An 18,740-nucleotide genomic window follows, 5' to 3' on the forward strand; every position below is an offset into this window, starting at 1 on the left:
AGGGAGTGAGGTTGTTAATAAAGAAATGCGGTTGAGGGTGATTGTGTACACAGGGATGGTTTGAGGTGCGTATGCTTCAATGCTAGAAGTATCAGAAATAAGGCAGATGAACTTGGAGCATGGGTCAGTACTTGGAACTATGATGTTGTGGCCTTACAGAAACTTGGGTAACTCAGGGACAGGAATGGCTTTTGGAAGTTCTGGGACTTAGATGCTTTAAAAGAAATAGGGACAGTGATAAAAAGAGGTGGGGGAGTGGCATTGCTCGTCAGGGCTAGTATAGCAGCTACTGAAAGGCAGTTTGAGAATGATATGTCTCCAGAGTCAGTTGGGTTGAGGTCAGGAACAAGAAAGGAGCAGTCACTTTGTTGGGGTTGTTTACAGACCCCTAATAGTTGTAGAGAAGTGGAGGAGCGGGAGGCAGATACTGGAAAGGTGCTGAAGTCACAGGGTTGTAGTCATAGGTGACTTCAACTTTCCAAATATTGATTGGTAACTTTTTAGTTGTAATAGATTAGATGGAGCGGATTTTGTCCAGTGTGTCCAGGAAGGATTCCTGACACAGTATGTAGATAGACCAACATGAGGAGAGGCCACTTTGGATTTGGTGCTTGGCAATGAACCGGGCCAAGTGTTACACCTGTTGGTAGGAGAGCATTTTGACAGTAGTGATCATAACTCTGTTACTTTTACAATAGTCTTGGAAAAGGATAGGTACATACAGCAGGGTAAGGTTTATAATTGGGGGAAGGGTAAATCACAATTCTATTAGGCAAGAACTGGGTAACATAAAATGGAAAGAGACGCTGTCAGGGAACAGCACTGTTGAAATGTGGCAATTGTTTAAGGAATGCATACTGCGTGTGCTCAATATGTTTGTTCCTAGCAGGCAGGGAAGATGCGGTTGAGTGAGGGAGCCTTGGCTCTCAAGAGAGGTCGAATGACTGGTTAAGAGAAAGAAGGATGCTTATGTAAGGTTTAGGAAACAAGGAACAGAAAGGGCTCTAGAGGGATACCAGTTAGCCAGGAAGGAGCTGAAGAAAGGCCTCAGGAGAGCTATAAGGGGGCATGAGAAAACCTTGGTAGAAAGGGTCAAGGAAAACTCCAAGGCTTTTTACATGAACATAAGGAATAAGAAAATGACCAGAGAAAGGGTAGGGCAGATCAAGGATTGCGAAGGGAATTTGTGCACGGAACCTAACGTGACAAGAGAGGTCCTTAATGAGAGAAACCTAGTTGTAGAGGAGACAGGGTGAAACAGGCTGGTAGGCTAGAGAACGTAGATGTTAGTAAGGAAAATGTACTAGGAATTTTGAGGAACTTGAATATAGACAAGTGCCCCGAACCTGATGGGATTTATCCAAGGATTCTAAGGGAAGCAAGGGAAGAGATCGCAAGGCCTTTGGCGAAGATCTTTTCGTCCACAGGTATAGTGTCAGAAGATTGGAGAGAGGCAAATGTCATTCCCTTGTTCAAAAAAGGGAATAGGAGTAATCCCGGAAATTACAGGCCAGTTAGTCTTACGTCAGTGGTGGGCAAATTATTGGAAAGGGCTTTGAGAGAGAGGATTTATGATCACTTGGAAAGGCACAGTTTGATTCATGATAGTCAGCATGAATTTGTGAGGGGAAGATCATGCCTCACAAACCTTATTGAATTATTTGAAGAGGTGACCAAACATGTGGATGAAGGTAGAGCAGTGGATGTGGTATACATGGATTTAAGTAAGGTGTTGGATAAGATTCCCCATGGTAGGGTCATGTAGAAGGTAAGGAAGCATGGGATAGGGGGAAATGTGGCAGATTGGATTCAGAATTGCCTGATCCTTAGAAGACAAAGAGTGGCAGTGGATGGAAAATATTCAACAAGGTGCTCAGTTACGAGTGGTGTACCACGAGGATCTGTTCTGGGTCCTCTTCTATTTGTGATTTTTGTAAATGATTTGGATGTAGGAGTGGAAGGGTGGATTAGTAAGTAGGTGGGTTGAGTTTTGGATAGTGTGGGGGGCTGTTCAAAGTTTCATAGAGACATCAACAGGATGCAGAGCTGGGCTGAGAAGTGGCAGGTGGAGTTTAACCCTGAAACATGTGAGGTGATTCATTTTGGAAGGACAAACTTGAAAGCAGAATACAGTGTTAAGGGAAAGACTCTTGACAGTGTGGAGGGGCAGAGGGATCTCGGGGTTCATGTCCATAGTTCCCTGAAAGCTGCCAACCAGGTGGATAGAGTTGTTAAGAAGGTATATGGTATGTTAGCTTTCATTAATAAAGGGATTGAGTTCAAGAGCCGTGAAACTATGCTCCAGTTATACAAAACCCTAGTTCAGCCACATCCGGAGTATTGTGTCCAGTTCCGGTTGCGTCATTACAGGAAAGATGCAAAAGCGTTGGAAAAGGTGCAAATGAGATTTACCAGGATGTTGCCTGGAATGGAGGGAAGGTCTTACAAATAAAGTTTGAGAGAGCTAGGACTTTTCTCTTTAGAACGATGAAGGATGAGAGGTGACTTGATAGAGGTGTATAAAATGATCAGAGGTATAGATAGCCAAGTGTGAAGCTGGATGAACACAGCAGGCCAAGCAGCATCTCAGGAGGGCAAAAGCTGATGTTGCGGGCCTAGACCCTTCATCAGCCTGAAACGTCAACTTTTGTGCTCCTGAGATGCTGCTTGGCCTGCTGTGTTCATCCAGCTTCACACTTGGTTATCTTGGATTCTCCAGCATCTGCAGTTCCCACTGTCCCAGAGGTATAGATAGAGTGGACAGCCAGAGACTATTTCCCAGGTTTGAGGTAGCTATTATGAGGGGGCATAGTTTTAAATTGAGTGGAGGTAGATATTGAGGAGACGTCAGAGGTAGATTCTTTACTCAGAGAGTGGTAAGGGTGTGGAATGTATTGCCAGAGAGAGTAGTGGAGTCGGCCTCATTAGGGGCATTTAAGCGGCTATTAGATAGGCACATGGATGATAGTATGAAGTAGGGTGGAGGTTAGATAGACCTTAGGATTAGGGTATAAGTTTGGCACAACATCGCGGGCCGAAGGGCCTGTACTGTGCTGTACTGTTCTATGTTGTATGTTCTGTGAGATCCTTGACACTGACCACCATACTTTGGGCAGGGCTACTAATGTACCTAGTCTTACCAGCTGTATCCCCATCAATTCTTTACCTGCTTGCCACCCCCAAAAAGGTTCTTCACCTGAGTGCAGCAAAACCCATGTGTGACCTTACCCCGTGTCAAACTTGTGCTTGTACCGTACTTGCCCCTTTCACTGGTTGCAGGCCACTTGAGCCCAGTATCACGCTTTCACAGATCCTGCTTCTGAGCTAAAGTGCCAGTATCTGTGCTAATGGCAGTGAGTCACAGTGGAAATGCTGGAGTTTCATCTTCATCACTATCTTCTTGCTCTTCCACATTTTATTCTCCTGCCACTGCCTAGCCTGGCTTGGACAGCTGAAAGCAGCAAGTCACAAGGGTGGAATGTCATGTGGGGAGTGTAGACTGGGGAGTACTTGATGCTTCCACCACCTGGAGTATGAAAATCTGAAGAGATTACTAGAGGAAGGGGAGGTTGCGGGCATGAATGTGAGAAAGAAGATTAGGTATAAGCATACCATAATTTTCCATGGTTTCATCCCCACTACTGGCTACACCTTCAGTCATGACTGCTCCGATGGTGGTCAGTATCATCACCTCCATCAGGAAGAGAAAATACAGGCAAGCCCATTACCTACTGGTTCAGTTATACACCACCTTGTCCTGCAATAGAAAGATAAGTGTCAGTGAGTGTGATGCTTGGGTGACCTGGCTGTTACGGACACAGTGTGCAAGTTGTAGGACATTGATATGAGGTTTGCAGTAGTGTGAAGTGCATGAGGGTGAGGTGAAGCTGTGAATGTAAGATCTGAGTCCACATTGGTGGAGACTTTTAGGAGCTGAGCAATGAGGTGTGTGTGGGCAGAGTGTGCAGTTCCTGACATCATTGGTGAGATTTGGGATTGGGAGATGCATACATTAATCTTGAGAACTCATGAACCTGTTGCAGTACTGCACCCAGATGCTCGGGACTAGACTGCTGACATTGACTGTGGCATCTATCTGTTCCACTACCCTCCACGGTGTCATTATAGACGGCCTATTGTCCCTTTGTGGATAGAGGACTTCTGTTTGCCTGTCCTCCTTCCACACTAAGACCTTCACAGCTGTGTCATAGAACCTCGGAGTCCTCTGAATCCCCTGTTGCACCATCACTCTTCCTGCAAGTTACAAACTCTTCCCCAAGCACTTACAGAACACCTTCCAGTTGAAATGTCTATCTCCTCTCAAAGGCACAAACTGGCTTCAAATCGTAAAGGGGAAACTGAATTGTGTTAGCCTCTCATAATTTTGCACTTCTGTTTATTGGTGCAGCTGCTCAACAATGTGCTTAGTGTCAGCTGCACTGTGCAATCTTGGAAATGAGCAGCTAGCACAGTTTGTTGGCTGACTATACTGGAAACAATGAGCACTGGTTATTGCACAGGAATTGCACTGTTTTCAGACATGATTGAATTTGGTTACATTCATGCCTTCTACAATGAGGACGGACACAAAATATTTGTTTAACATCTCTCCATTTCATTCAGAGACAATGGGAACTGCAGATGCTGGAGAATCCGAGATAAGAAAGCGTGGAGCTGGATGAACACAGCAGGCCAAGCAGCATCTTAGGAGCACAAAAGCTGACATTTAGGGCCTAGGACCTTCATCAGAAAAGATGATTTTCTGAAGAAGGGTCTAGGCCGAAACACCAGCTTTTGCGCTCCTAAGATGCTGCTTGGCCTGCTGTGTTCATTCAGCTCCAAACTCTACATTTCATTGTTCTCCATTGTAGTTCCTCCTATCCCTGCTTTGAGAGATTTTCTCTAATCTCTTTTGTTTTACATGCTTATAAAAGCCATTAACAGTTTATGTATTTCTCACCAGTTAATTCTCATATTCTTCATCTCTCGTTCAATTTCTTGTTCTTCCTTTGTTGACTTTAGCTATCTGCAATCTGGACATTTTCTCTCCTTTTTTTGGCAACATTGTAATACTCCCTTTAACTCCTCTACTTAACCACGGCTGTATCTCCCTTGCATTCAGTGAGAACGATGGATTACTTATGTGATTCCTTGTCATTGCGAACATATCATTCAATCTAATTTCCCAAGCTACCTTAGCAAACTCATTCTAGATACTTCTGAAGTTAGCTTAATTTGAATTTGCATAAATAGATCACTGTCAAAGTCATTATGAAATGCTTCCATATTAAGATCATTCTTCCCCAGGGAACCTTTCTTTACAAGAATATTAATTAATCCTACCTCGTTACACAACAAAAACAAATCAATACATTAGGGAAATATAAGCCAAGTTAAATTCACCAATGCACACTGGCAATGCCAATCCTCATCTATTTAATGACAAATACAAGCTGAAGCATATCTAAGTGACAATGTCTGAGGAAATATGCCTTCAAAAAAACAGCTTCACCAGTGAGACTAAGGTGCAGTCAGCCACAGCCAGCAGCAGTCCACATAAGCACAATCCTGATCATTTCCATTCCTGGCTCTTTCCAAACTACCCAGGAGATGTGAGCAACATCAGTTAATTGACAGTCTATTACCTGATCAAATTTACTAGTTGTTTGTGGCCTTCGTTTAGTGGTCACATGCTTACCTGATTTGTAAGTTTCTGACTTCAAGCACTAATTGAAAGATAATGAGCACGTATTCTAGACTGACATTCAGTTCAGTACTGAAGCTGAGCTGTAATATAGGAAAAGGTACTTACCTTCCATCTCAGGCAAATAGAAAAGATCCCACTTTATTATTATAGGTGCAGGGAAAACTTCCTGGTGACCTGGCCAAATTTTAACCCTCAACTAAGACTACTCAAATAGTTTAATTAACATATGTCTCATCGCAAGTTGCTTTGTTTCTTAAACTACAACATTAAGTACACTTCAAAAGGACTTTGTAGACTGTAAAACACTTTGGGGCATTCCAGGTTGTGAAAAGTGCAATCCAAATGTCAGCTAATTTTTCTTTCTTTGACCTTATCACATCTCAAAAATTTCTCAAACACTTCATATGCATCAAATTATTTCAAAATTAGACACCATTGACTGGTATTGTTGCATGCATTTACATAGCCAAATCAACTCATTGTGAAAGGATCATTTCCACATGCAGTACAAACCAAGAGTGGATCACTTACTGAGGTGATGTAGGACTTTGGTTCAATCATAGGCCAGGGAAGAAACCTTCCAAAGTTGTCAGAGTGCACGCAGTCAAAACAAATCTGCACATTGTAGCCATTATTGAGCAAAAGTCTCAACATCATTTCATCATTTACAGCATACTGGATAGCAGTAGGAAAGTGAGTGTCATTAATCAGTAGGAAGTAGCTGTTCACATTGGCACCATGGTGTAGAAGCAAATTCACCAGTTCATGATTCCCTGCTCTGACTGCAACAAGGAGGCTCGATAATGGATCTCTGTTTGGTAATGCACCTCCTTTAAGCAGGAGTTCAGTACATGCAACATCATTATTTGATACGGCAATAAATAGGGCGGTTCTCCGCTTGTCGTCATAGCTTTCGGATATTTCTTCATCTAAAAGCGCATTAACATCAAATCCACTTTCAATCAATAATTCGAGGCACTGGGCGTTGCCTCCGTCAGCAGCTGAATGAATTGGACTTATCCCACTTCTCCTTATTGCAGATTTCCTAGTAACGAAAATAAGAAGCTTCAAAGCCCTACAAAGAAAATACATAGCATTACGCCCATGTTTACAAATGGATTAGAGTTCAATCTTGCAGAAAGCATTCAGGAATTAACTTTTCCAATATCATTGGAGCTCCCTAACAACTGACTGCAAATGCTACTTGAATTACATAAAATATACAGCACATGGACAGACTATTCAGCCCAACTAGTCCATGCTGGCATTTTTAGCTCACACACAAGTTTCCTCTTGTTCCATCAACCTCATTTCAACCTTCCAATAAAACTTTCTGTTCCCCTTTCTCTCACAGATACTTTTAAAAGGCAATGAGACAAGTCTAAGCTATTCACTTCAACCTCTACCTGTGGTTCATTTCCACATTTTACACACTTCCTGAGTATGAAATTTCCCCTTAATTCTCTATTGTTTTAATCAATAACTTCCTTGTAATCATGACTCCTACTTTTGCATTCTCCAAGAAACAGAAACATTTCATATCTACTCCAGCCCGTCCAAACCATTCATAACATTTTAAGGTCTCCTTCAAGTTTCCGCTGAAGAAAAGAATGCCCATCATCTTCAACCTTTCATGATTGTGATAATCTCTCAGTCCTCATCGCATCCTTGTAAACTTCTTTGGTACTTTGAATGCCTTCTACGTCCATTTCTTCATAGTATGTAGGCCAGACATGTACAGAGCACTCAAAAGTGAGTCTTCACACTACTTTTAGATTCTATACCATTGAACTAAATTAATGCTTTTTTAGTATTGTCAATTGTTTGTTGACCTACAAATTTCTATTGGTTGTTCAGTATAAACACTCGCTCCCTGAAAACTTGTGACTCACAAAGTGTCTATGACCCTCCTATACTCATTGTTAGGTAAGGAATTAGCTCCAAGACAAATGAAATATCTGTCAAAAGGGACAATAAATCCTTTTAAAAATGGGACTTCACGGTAGAATGATGGTAATAATCTTAATTTAGAGATCAAATGATAGAGGGCACACAAGCTATATTATGTGATGCTACTTGATACAAATACTGTTATAAGACTGTGTCTCGAACCAATTTTTATTTATTTCAAAGAGTTGAGGTTTATATTGTCTTCACTTCTTCCCATTCCAGTATGAGAAAGGTACGTTGGTATTGTTGGTGTCTACAAGACCAAAGGTGTTGTGTTCTGACTAAAGATGATCGGACTAACAGTGTTCCCTTTCTCAAGGTGCTCTTTTCTTCTGTGTGCCCTTCTATATAGTAGAATGAAGAGACGGTTAATGATAGGTCTCCAAACATATTGAGATCAATGTATCAGGAAGTCAAGGAGTACAGAAACACTGCTTCCTTTTTCAAAAACCGCATTATTTTATGGTAAAATACTTGGGAGCAATTTTAAACTAACATATCAGTCAGGAAACTAAGGGGATTGAGTAGAATGCCACCTGGTTTTATTCTCTGTTGAAGTCAATAAAGCAATACTGAGTGAAATATAAAACCAGCATTTAACCCAATCGTGTGGACTTTGCCTGAGCAAGGACTGTATGGAAGGGTAGATGGTGACATCCTGATAATGTCAATGGAATAGTCATCTAGAAGTCCTGGCTAAATGCTCTGGGGTCATGGGCTCAGATCACACACAGGTAGCTAATAAAATTTAAATTCAATCAATATAATATGGAATGTAAAGTTAGTCTCAGTAAAGGTAACCATGAAACTATCATCAATTGTCATAAAAGTGTTCAGGGAAGAAAATCTATCATTCTTAACTGGTTTAGCTTACATGTGACTCCAGAACAACAGCAAAGTGATGAACTCTTAACTACCCTCTGAAATTGCCTAGCAAACCACTCAGTTCAAGGCCAGTTACAAATGGGAACAAATGCCTTGCCAATCATGCCCCAATCCCATAGCAGAAGAAAGAAAATTTTGTATCCAGTAGGATTGTTTAAAATTTTACCCAAAAAACCCAGGACAGAAGAATTCTAAAACTTAATTTGCTTTGGTATGTGAGGCATGAAATGCACTTATAATTTGGATATAAACAGGTGTATGTACTTAACAGATTAGTGATTAGCTGACCTTTTTTCCAATGTCCTTGGCTGTTCTCAGCTCACAGTGCCCACAGTTATGAGGTCTTGGCCAGCTGAGCAGCCTTCTGCCATGGCCTCAGATAAAGCCTGATCAAATTAACTTGGGCAAGACTTTGATTTAAAGCACTTCTTAGAAAACAACTTAAGAATAGGTGAAGCAGCATCAAAGCAAACTTAACTGGTCCTGTTTTATGAAAAGAAAAGCAAATTGTTTTATCCTGGTTTTCCAAAATCTGCACTGAAACAAATTAGAAAGTTAATGATATTATTGCAGCAAAAATGGTGCAAGGTGACACTGGCTCAACTTTGGTTCAAAATGTGAAGCAGGTTCACTATACTTTTATAAAACCAGAAGAAAATGGCCTAATTCAATGTGGACTAAAATGGTCTCTGAAATGGCCTGGCAACTAACTCAATTGTCTTACTATCATTACAAAGTCTCATAAAAGTAATTAAATTAGATGGATCACTTATCTTTGACAAAAGCACTGGAAACAACAAAAGTAAAGTCTTCCTCATGAACATATGGGAGTTAGAATTGTCAAAAGTGGGAGAACTGGATGCAATCATTCTCAAGGCATCAAACCATGCAAACAATGTCCACTCAACACCATACTGGGTATGCGTTGTCCCATCATTAGGACAGACTCACTAGAAATGGTAGCACAGCAAGGGAGGGACTCACTCTTAGAGTCCCCAGCTTTGATTCTGGGCCCCAAGTGGTCCCACAGAATCCTGTCAAACATGGACACTGAAATCGTCCGCTGATTATTATCTACAACACCCCTCAGCTGATGAATAACTTCTCCTGCACGTTGAACATCACTTGGAGAAAGCACTGAGGACAGCAAGGGCACAAAATGTACTCTAGGTAGGGAATTTCAATGAAGAGTGGCTCAGTAACATGACTACTAGCCAAGATTGCTGAGTCCTAAAGGGCATCGCTGCTAGACTGGGCCCGCAGTGTATAGTTAGGGAACTAACAAAATGAATAAGGATATTTGACCTCACCCTCACCAATCTAACTATAGAAGAAGAATCTGTCAATAACAGTATCTGTCGGAGTGACCATAGCACAGTCCTTGCAGAAATGAGGTTCGCCCACCTCCAACCAGGTTACAGTGAATATATCCTCCACTGTGTTGTGTGGTGCTATCACCATGCTGATTCAGCAACTCAAGAGTTGGCATCTATGAGGCACTGTGGGGCACCAGCAGTAACAGAAGCGTATTCAACCACAATCTGTAACCTCATGACCTGGCATATCCCCAACTCTACCGTTAACATCATTCCAAATGCTCAACGCCACTGGTCTGATGAAGAGTGCAGTTGGACATGCCATGAGCAGCAGCAGACATAATTAAAACTGAAGTGGCAATCTGGTGAAGCCAGAACACAGGACTTATTGCATGCCAAGCAGGCAAAGCGGCATGCAACAGACAGGGCTAAGCATTCCCACAACAAACAGTTCGGATCTAAGCTCTGCAACCCTGCCATATCCAGTCATGAATAGTGGTGGCCATTTGAACAAATTACTGGAGGAGGCCGTGCAAATATTCTCAGCCCCAACAGTAGAGGAGCCCAGTCAGTGTAAAACACCTAACCTGAAGTATTGACAAACATCTTCAGCCAGAAGTACCAAGCAGACATTCAATGTTGACATCTTCCAGAGGTCTTCAGAATCATAGATGCCAATCTTAAAGCCAATGTGATTCACTCCAAAGGTTACAAAGGTTTTTGACCAAGAATAGGAGTCATGCTGTATTACAGATCCATACCACAGGGGAACAGAGGCCAAATATAGGAGTTCTATCGGTTAATTCAGCACAGACCAAGTCTGGAATCTAATTGATTTTTATGGCTTAGCCTCTCATAGAATTAAGATAGAAAAGATCCACCAAATATGCATATTGACTAATTAGTTATTAGCCAAATCAAAGCAAGGTATTGGTTTCAGTGTATGGTACAATAAAGAGTTGTTCCATTACTCACAAGTAATGCCCCTTTTGTGCTGCTCTATGGATTGGAAGATGGCCCGAGTTATCTGCTTCATTGGGATTGGCCCCATACTCTAGCAGGACGGTGATACAATCTGGATTTCCACCTTCAGCTGCTTCAAACAACACCGAGGCTCCATCGTCTGCTTGAACATGAATATCACCTCCTACATACAAAATATTGCATTCCAGATTGAAATATGTAACCAGAATAATAGGCAACCTCCTAGATGTTCACTAGATTGATTCCAGGAATATAAGGAGCTGATAAGCTTCTGCTTTCTCAAGCTTAGAAGTACAGGGGATGATATTATTGAAATTCTATGAGATCTTGACAGGGTAGATGCTGAGAGGTTTTTCTTTCTGGCTGGTGAATCTTGATTGAATGGTCATTGCTTCAGAATACAGGGTCAGCCATTTAGGACCAAGGTGAGCTGAAATTTGAGGGTTATGGATTTGGGCATTTTCTACCTCACGAGACTGTGAATTCTGAGTTTATTAAAGATATTTAAGACTGCGATTACTATATTTGTAGAAAATAAGGCAATCAAGGTTACAGGATAGGCTCAAGGGGCCTGCTCCTGCTCCATATGCTTTTCTGTTGGCCACAATAATGTAAATGCCATTTTCTTATAGTACCTTTATGAATTAGATGCTCCAGCACACTGCAGTGTCCAAATGCAGCAGCAGTGGCAACAGGAGTTACTCCGTATCCATCCTTCTGATTAACACTTCCATTGTTCCTCAGCAGTAGAGCCATCATGTCATCATGCCCCTGTTTGGCTGCTTCATGCATTGCTGTCCATCTTCTCACACAGGGCCGATTTATAAGTGCCCCATGTTGTAGCAGCACAGACGCCATCTCAAGTGAATTCTTCTTCACAGCTTATAAGTATATAGCAGACAAGAACACAAGAACAAATTTAAACATTTTGTTCAAATAAACTAACAAGTGAAATATAAATTGACACTGAATAAATATGTAGAGATTTCCTATTGACGACCAGGGAACATCACACTTCAAGAAACTTAATGATATCAGAAAATGACAGCAAAGCCTGAGATTAATAGCAATAGCTAGACTCCTGAGATGGCTAGAGTTTCTGATTTGGATTGAAAGAGTGAAGACAGAATTATTTACAAGTTATAGTGTTGGGCAAAGGTTATGATATAGGCCTGGTGGGGAAGTTGCTAGAGTTAATCAAAAATGAAGAGATAACTGAACACTTGGAAAAGTAAAGCTCAATTCACCAGAGTTCACATGGTGTCATGAACAGCAAGTTGTGCTTGACAAACCTGCTGCAGTTCTCTGCATACAATTCTGGTTGTCCTTCCACAGGAAGGATTTTATTAAGTTTGAGGGGTGCACAAAAGATTTACAAGGATGTTGCTGGGACTGGAGGGTTTGAACTACAGGGAGAAACTGAATAGCTGGGGCTTTTTATCCTTGGAGCATCGAAAGTTGAGGAGTGACCTTATAGAGGTTGAGGAGTTGGGACGTCATGTTGTGGCTATACAGGACATTGGTGAAGCCACTTTTAGAATATGGCATATAATTCTGGTCACATACCCTCCTCATGATTTTATAAACCTGTACAATCTCTATCCCTTTGCAGCCATATTTCTATAATACCCACAATGTCATATCTATTAATTTCAGTCTGCAGTACAAGCTCATTGTTTTGTCTACTGCTTGCATTTAACTACAATACCCTCAACCCTATTGTTGGCTGTCCCCCTTTCTTAATTATGGAGGTGACCTGTACCTGCCCATACAAAGTGAACCATAACTGCCCATACTAAGCAGTCCATGCCTGCTTTCAAAATGGCAGTCAGAGACTAAGCAAAACTAAACAGTCTGCTTACACAGTGAAACATAATGGTATATTTGAACAGGACTACTCCAAGGTCAGTAAAGGGGCTCTACAAGCAACCATCTGAGACAGTTCTGACAAGAGGATACTTAAGGATTGACAAGCAATGGATTCCAGCTTCATTAATGAAAGAATGATTGTCCCACTAAATGAATAACACCAGGTGGGAGTCTCAGCCCGTGAAACAGCCAGATTAACTACCTAGAGATAATGGGAACTGCAGATGCTGGAAAATCCAAGATAACAAAGTGTGAAGCTGGATGAACACAGCAGGCCAAGCAGCATCTCAGCTTCACAAAAGCTGACATTTCGGGCCTAGACCCTCCATCAGAGAGCCTCCCTGATGAAGGGTCTAGGCCCGAAACGTCAGCTTTTGTGCTCCTGAGATGCTGCTTGGCCTGCTGTGTTCATCCAGCTTCACACTTTGTTATCTTAGATTAAGTACCTAAGCAGCTTGAAAAACACAGCTAAAGTTAGTTTGTAGTAAATAGTTGTTTTTTTGAAGTTACTTGCAATATTAGGAAATAGGTTCTAGTTAAAGATTCTTCAGATAATCAGAGAAGTAGTTTTCAACATAAAGGACAGATACACATATAACTGAAGTATAATACAAGCATGACGGGAACAAAACACTTAAACCTAGATGTGAAAGTTAATAAGTCTTAGGAAACACCTTCTCTTATGCCCTAAACAAGATAGACTGTTCACTGCCCATTAATTGTGAAGTGCTAACAGTGGAAGTAGCTGCATAATTTTACACTTTATAGCTAACTTTTTAACAGAAATTAACCTTTTAGCAATTAGTCAAAACTAACAGTCTTCTGTACTTTTACATATATAACTGGGACAGTGAGAAATATAAAAGGAACAACTGAATTTGATAAAAACCAGCACATGAAATACAATTCAAGCTGTCCTTGGAGATAAGGGAGCCTGAGATAGATCCAAAGGAGTATAACCAGTAACCTTGGAATGCAAGTGGACAGATTGCATAGAAAGATCCCCAGGCCTAGGGACTGCAATGTCTGTTAAACACCACAAAATCATGGGAACCTGGGACTGTCCATAGGAATGCCCATTGTTGATTAGGTGTCCCACAGAATTGGGTGTGTGGATTAAGGAGGAAGGACAGTATCCATGCTATATTTAATAATCGTAACACGAAACTCAACCCATACCTCCACTATTTAGTTTAAAGTCCAATTTATAACCCTAGATATGTGCTTTGCCAGACTTTGGTCAGACCGATTCAGGTGTAACCCAGTCCCATTGGAACAGCTTCCTCCTTCCCCAGTACCGGTGTCAATGTCCCATGGATTCGAACCCATTTCTCTCACAGCAATCTTCGGACCACGCATCTACCTCTTTATTTTGATTGTCCCTATGCCAATTTGATCGTAGTTCAGATATTAATTCAGAGATTATAACATTTTTGCTTCTGCTTTTTAATTTAGCCCCAAGCTCCTCATATTCCCTCAGCAGTGCCTCTTTCTACCTATTTTGTTGGTAGCTACATGGACCTTGACAACCAGATCTTTCCCCTCCTACTCCAAGTTCCTCTGTAGCCTAGAAGAGATATCCTGAACCTGAGCACTGGGCACTTGATCACAGAGAACACTGTCTATTCTCATTACTATACGATCCTTGATTATAACTACATTTCTCTTTTCTCCATCCTCTTGAATAGCTCCCTGTACCACAATGCTATGGTCAGTTTGCTCTTCCTGCCTACAGCATCTGCTCTCGTCCACACAGTCAGCAAGAATCTCAAACCTGTCAGACAAGTTCAAGGGCTGAGGCTTCTTCAACATCTCTGAAATCTGTAAACAGAGGCCTGCAATTGAACCACACTAAAAGTACAGTAATGAGCTGCCCTCTATTGGGCAATTTACAAATTTATTGTTTGTAATCTTTACTGTTTATACTGGTGAAGTCAGTGAAAAAGAATACAAGGATTTAGGAATGATTATAAGTGAAAGAACTCCAGTTGGAGAGTTATAGGTTAGAACAGCTGAGCAAAAAAAAAACTTTTTTCCTGCTCAAGACTCGACTTGGACATGTGGAGATTCATCCTGAAAGAAATGCTATTGCAATCCCCAGGACAATCAGCAGAATCTTCTATTCCAATCAATAATAAGATAAAGGATAAATCCGTAAAACGCACCCATGATTACCAACTCATACAGCTGTAATCTGTAGGAGGAAGGGGGATAGTAACACTGTTAGACACTTCCTGTTCAGATATTTGGCAAGGTTATGGATCAAAGATTGAACTCACTCTTCCATCTCTGTAGAATGACACCTGATCACTTCCTGCACCAAATAAAATAAAATCCATTGCACTGGAAAGAAGATTACTTTTCAAGGCATTAGTTGAGACAGCAGATGCCTTCTGTGTTTGTTTGATGTCCAACTTCTGGAGCGAGCCCATCTTCAATCATATTTCAGCTTCATATTTACATTACATGATGTCACCAAAACCCTCAACTAGTTTATTTTTCTTATGGCTTTTTATTACCCTCCATGCTATCAGGATCACTTCCCCTTGAAGAAACCTAAAATGCACAATAGCAACACAACCACCATTTAATGCCAGAAAATTGCAAGCTGAGATACTCAGTAAAACTATTTCAACATGGAGAGTCAAGTAATAGTGATGTGTGGTTTGTGTCATATGAACAATTTCCATAAACTTTGTTTTAAAGTAATAAAACCAAAATCAAATGTAAAAATGTAAGCAATGTTATATGCTGATTTTTCTTTTCTAAATTTGCAATGCCAATTGTTCCGCGTCCATAACTTCAAAACTTGAGTGTTCAGAACAAGTTCACCCATAATCCAAACCAGACGGAAAACTCTCTACTGAAATGCCATTTTACCTGCACTATGTCATAATTGTCAAAGACTTCAGAACAAGGCTGGAGAATAAATCACATCCTTTACACTGTTGTTATTGTCAAAGTGTTTTTTTCAGTTGTTATATTCTAAATTATTCTCATAGTATGTAAATCTTTACATGATTGTGCAACCAAAACTGATTAAAACCATAATCTGATGTGGACAGGTGCGCGAATGCAACTCCTACACCTTTAGAACAGGGTGTCTAATCAATGACCACTAGCTGTAGTTAAATCCCATCGAATTTCAAGCAGCAGAGTAAATGGAACAGATTTCAGGCAAAATGATTGCTACCGGTTTTATTCTAATATGTGTGAGTTTGTAACAAAGAATATGAATTGCAATCAACTGCCAAATTGTTCTGAATAAAGGCATAATAATGACCTATTTGTTAACTTTCCTGGGTGACCATTATCATCTCACAAGTAGCAAATGTTCTAATAACCATCATCATCTGTACTGGCACGTCATTCAATATAACCTTCCTTTTACTTAAAATATTGGCCTTCACATTACAATTTTTTTGGCATACAACTGTGTTTGCTGTGCCTTTGGAACTGTTATGAAACATTTTGCAGGTCCATTATGGCAGCATAATTCAAGTGAGAGTCCAAACCCAGAAAAGAGTGCTTTCAACTGATTTTGCCCATACAGAGTATGATTGCAGTGCAATGTAAAAACCTGCTTTATTACGTGCTCACAATGTATCAGCTCAAGTGGATTCCCAGACACCCTGTAAACCTGCTTAGCCTGAATGTTTAGGGAATTTCAGCTCCCTACTTCCACCTGGAATTCCACCTGCTTCTCCTGATCTAATTTTGATGAAAGACTGGCAGAAAACCTTGTTTCCAACTATCTACCATTGAAGACTAAAATGATTGCATCCCCTGATGGGCACACATTAATAAGGCCCACCCATTTATTGTCAGATAACACGGTGTAAAGCTGGATGAACACGGCGGGCCAAGCAGCATCAGAGAAGCAGGAAAGCTTGACGTTTTGGGTTGGGACCCTTCTTCAGAAACTTTTCCTAGTTAGCTTTCCTGCTCCTCTGATGCTGCTTGGCCTGCTGTGTTCATCCAGCTTCACACCATGTTATCTCAGATTTTCCAGCATCGGCAGTTCCTACTATCTCTGTGACATTTATTGTGAGGAATTCGGTCTGCCTTAATCAAAAGGTAAATCAACCAATGGCTCTGCCAAACATGTATATACAGATGTTTGAGATTGAAGTGTCCCTCTCCAGACAATAAATTAATACCTCAGCAAGAAATCAGGAACAGAGGGAATGGGAAAAGCAAACTAATATTCAATAATATTCAAAAAGATAAAAATTATGCCTACCAATCAACAATGGTGTTTCTCCCCTGTTGTTAGCGACATTGGGACAGATCCGTTTCTCCAAAAGAGTCTGCACATTACCCAATATCCCAGCTGTAGCAGCCAATGTCAGTGGAGTCTCCCCATCTTCTGTCCTCTGTTGCCAAATTGTGTTATAGGATGCTACAGTTAACAATTTAGAAAAATGAATGGATATGTTTATCTATTCAACCATGCTTTCCACTAATAATAATGAAAATAGACTGAGGTCAGCTTGAGAGAATGGGAACCCATGTACTATAAAAAATAGTTCTCAGAACACAGTCAACTACCATAGTTTGGCAGTGATTAACTTCCTTCTGATTCCAGTAGAAAGAAAATAGACAAATGCACTTATTAAAACCATCACATGCCAATATGGTACAGTTACAGAAACATGCAATTAAAGATGTTATCCGAATTTCTTGGATAAAGTCACATTCAAATCAAATTCCTATTGCCTTCCCAGAGGCAGAATATGATCCTGAAGTTATGATCCCAACAATGGACATCTCAAGTCCAATCGCTTTTTGGCCTGAGTGATTATATTGCAACCAGGGTACCTGTTAGTCTATAAGGAGGTGAATACCTTACATGTGGTTAAAGGAATTCTAAGGAAGCATATCAGGGGAGAAGGGGAGATTATGCTGTTTGGATTGATGAAGAAGGATGGGTTAACACACCCATGGAATTTAGACACTGGCACAGTGCAAGTTGGCTGAATTGCCTGTTTTCGTGCCAAAGACTCACTTGCTGTAACACATTAGTAACAGACAATTAGATAAAGTAGTAAAGTCGAAGACTACCAAAGGAATCACATTCAAAGACTTAAGGAAAGGATGGGATGGTACGATGAGAAATGTAATTTGTTTTAATAGAAAGACATTGATAATGTCCCAACACACGAGGACCTGGTATCAAATTTTAACTCACAGTCCAGAACAATCTCAAGCACTTGTTGAATGGGTTGAACAGCAGCTTCATGCAGTGGAAACCATCCCCTTTCATCTGCTTCATCAAAAGCAAATTTATGTTTAATTAACTGCTGTAGAGTGAAGACTTCTCCTAGAAATAATGAAAAGAATGCTTTTATTGAGTCATACAGCACGGAAGCAAACCTTTCGGTCCAACCAGTCCATGCCGAGCATTATCCCAAACTGAATTAGTCCCACCTGCCTCCTCTTGGCCCATATCGCTCCAAACCTTTCCTGTTCATGGACTTATATAATGTCTTTTAAATGTTGTTAATGTGCCCACATCCATTAGCTTTTCAGGAAGTTCATTCCACATGCAAAACATCGTCTGTGTAAAAAATTTTCCCTTCATGTTTTTATTAAATCTCTCTCCTCCCACCCTAAAAATGTTCATCCTATTTTTGGAATCCCCCATCTAAGAGAAAGGACTCTAACCATTAACCCTAGATATCCCCTCATGACTTTATAAACCTCTCTAAGGTCATCTCTCAATCTCATATGCTCCAATGAAAAAATTTCCAGGCTATCCAGCCTTTCTTTATAACTCAAACCTTCCTTACCAGCGCAACACCCTGGTAACTGTTAGAATTATTGAAAAGACAAATAACAGAGTTCAGGACAGACACTGTACCTTGCCTGATTGATTCCACTATTTGTCTGTTTTCTTGGCTGGGTAATAAAAACCTATAAAGAAAGCATAAGATAAGTTAGAGACAATGGGAACTGTAGATGCTGGAGAATCCGAGATAACAAAGTGTGGAGTTGGATGAACACAGCAGGCCAAGCAGCATCTTAGG

The 18,740-nt window shown here is 40.8% G+C and overlaps 1 protein-coding gene across 4 annotated transcripts in view; it reads right to left on the reverse strand.

The window, feature by feature from the left end:
* The window catches only part of LOC125460961 (ankyrin repeat and SOCS box protein 15-like), a 43,174-nt gene that overhangs the window by 12,314 nt on the left and 12,120 nt on the right, over window positions 1-18,740 (reverse strand). For 3 of the 4 annotated variants that reach the window (XM_048549201.2, XM_048549202.2, XM_048549204.2), the window contains 6 exons: window positions 18,575-18,627; window positions 17,903-18,034; window positions 16,955-17,113; window positions 11,478-11,723; window positions 10,834-11,005; window positions 6,239-6,782 (listed from right to left, as the gene is read on the reverse strand). In XM_048549201.2, coding sequence (XP_048405158.1) covers window positions 6,239-6,782; window positions 10,834-11,005; window positions 11,478-11,723; window positions 16,955-17,113; window positions 17,903-18,034; window positions 18,575-18,627 — 1,306 coding nt within the window. The remainder of the gene's footprint in view (window positions 1-6,238; window positions 6,783-10,833; window positions 11,006-11,477; window positions 11,724-16,954; window positions 17,114-17,902; window positions 18,035-18,574; window positions 18,628-18,740) is intronic. The other variant, XM_048549203.2, reaches the window with a different exon arrangement.

Source organism: Stegostoma tigrinum, chromosome 18 (assembly GCF_030684315.1).
Source record: "Stegostoma tigrinum isolate sSteTig4 chromosome 18, sSteTig4.hap1, whole genome shotgun sequence".
Taxonomy (NCBI): domain Eukaryota; kingdom Metazoa; phylum Chordata; class Chondrichthyes; order Orectolobiformes; family Stegostomatidae; genus Stegostoma; species Stegostoma tigrinum.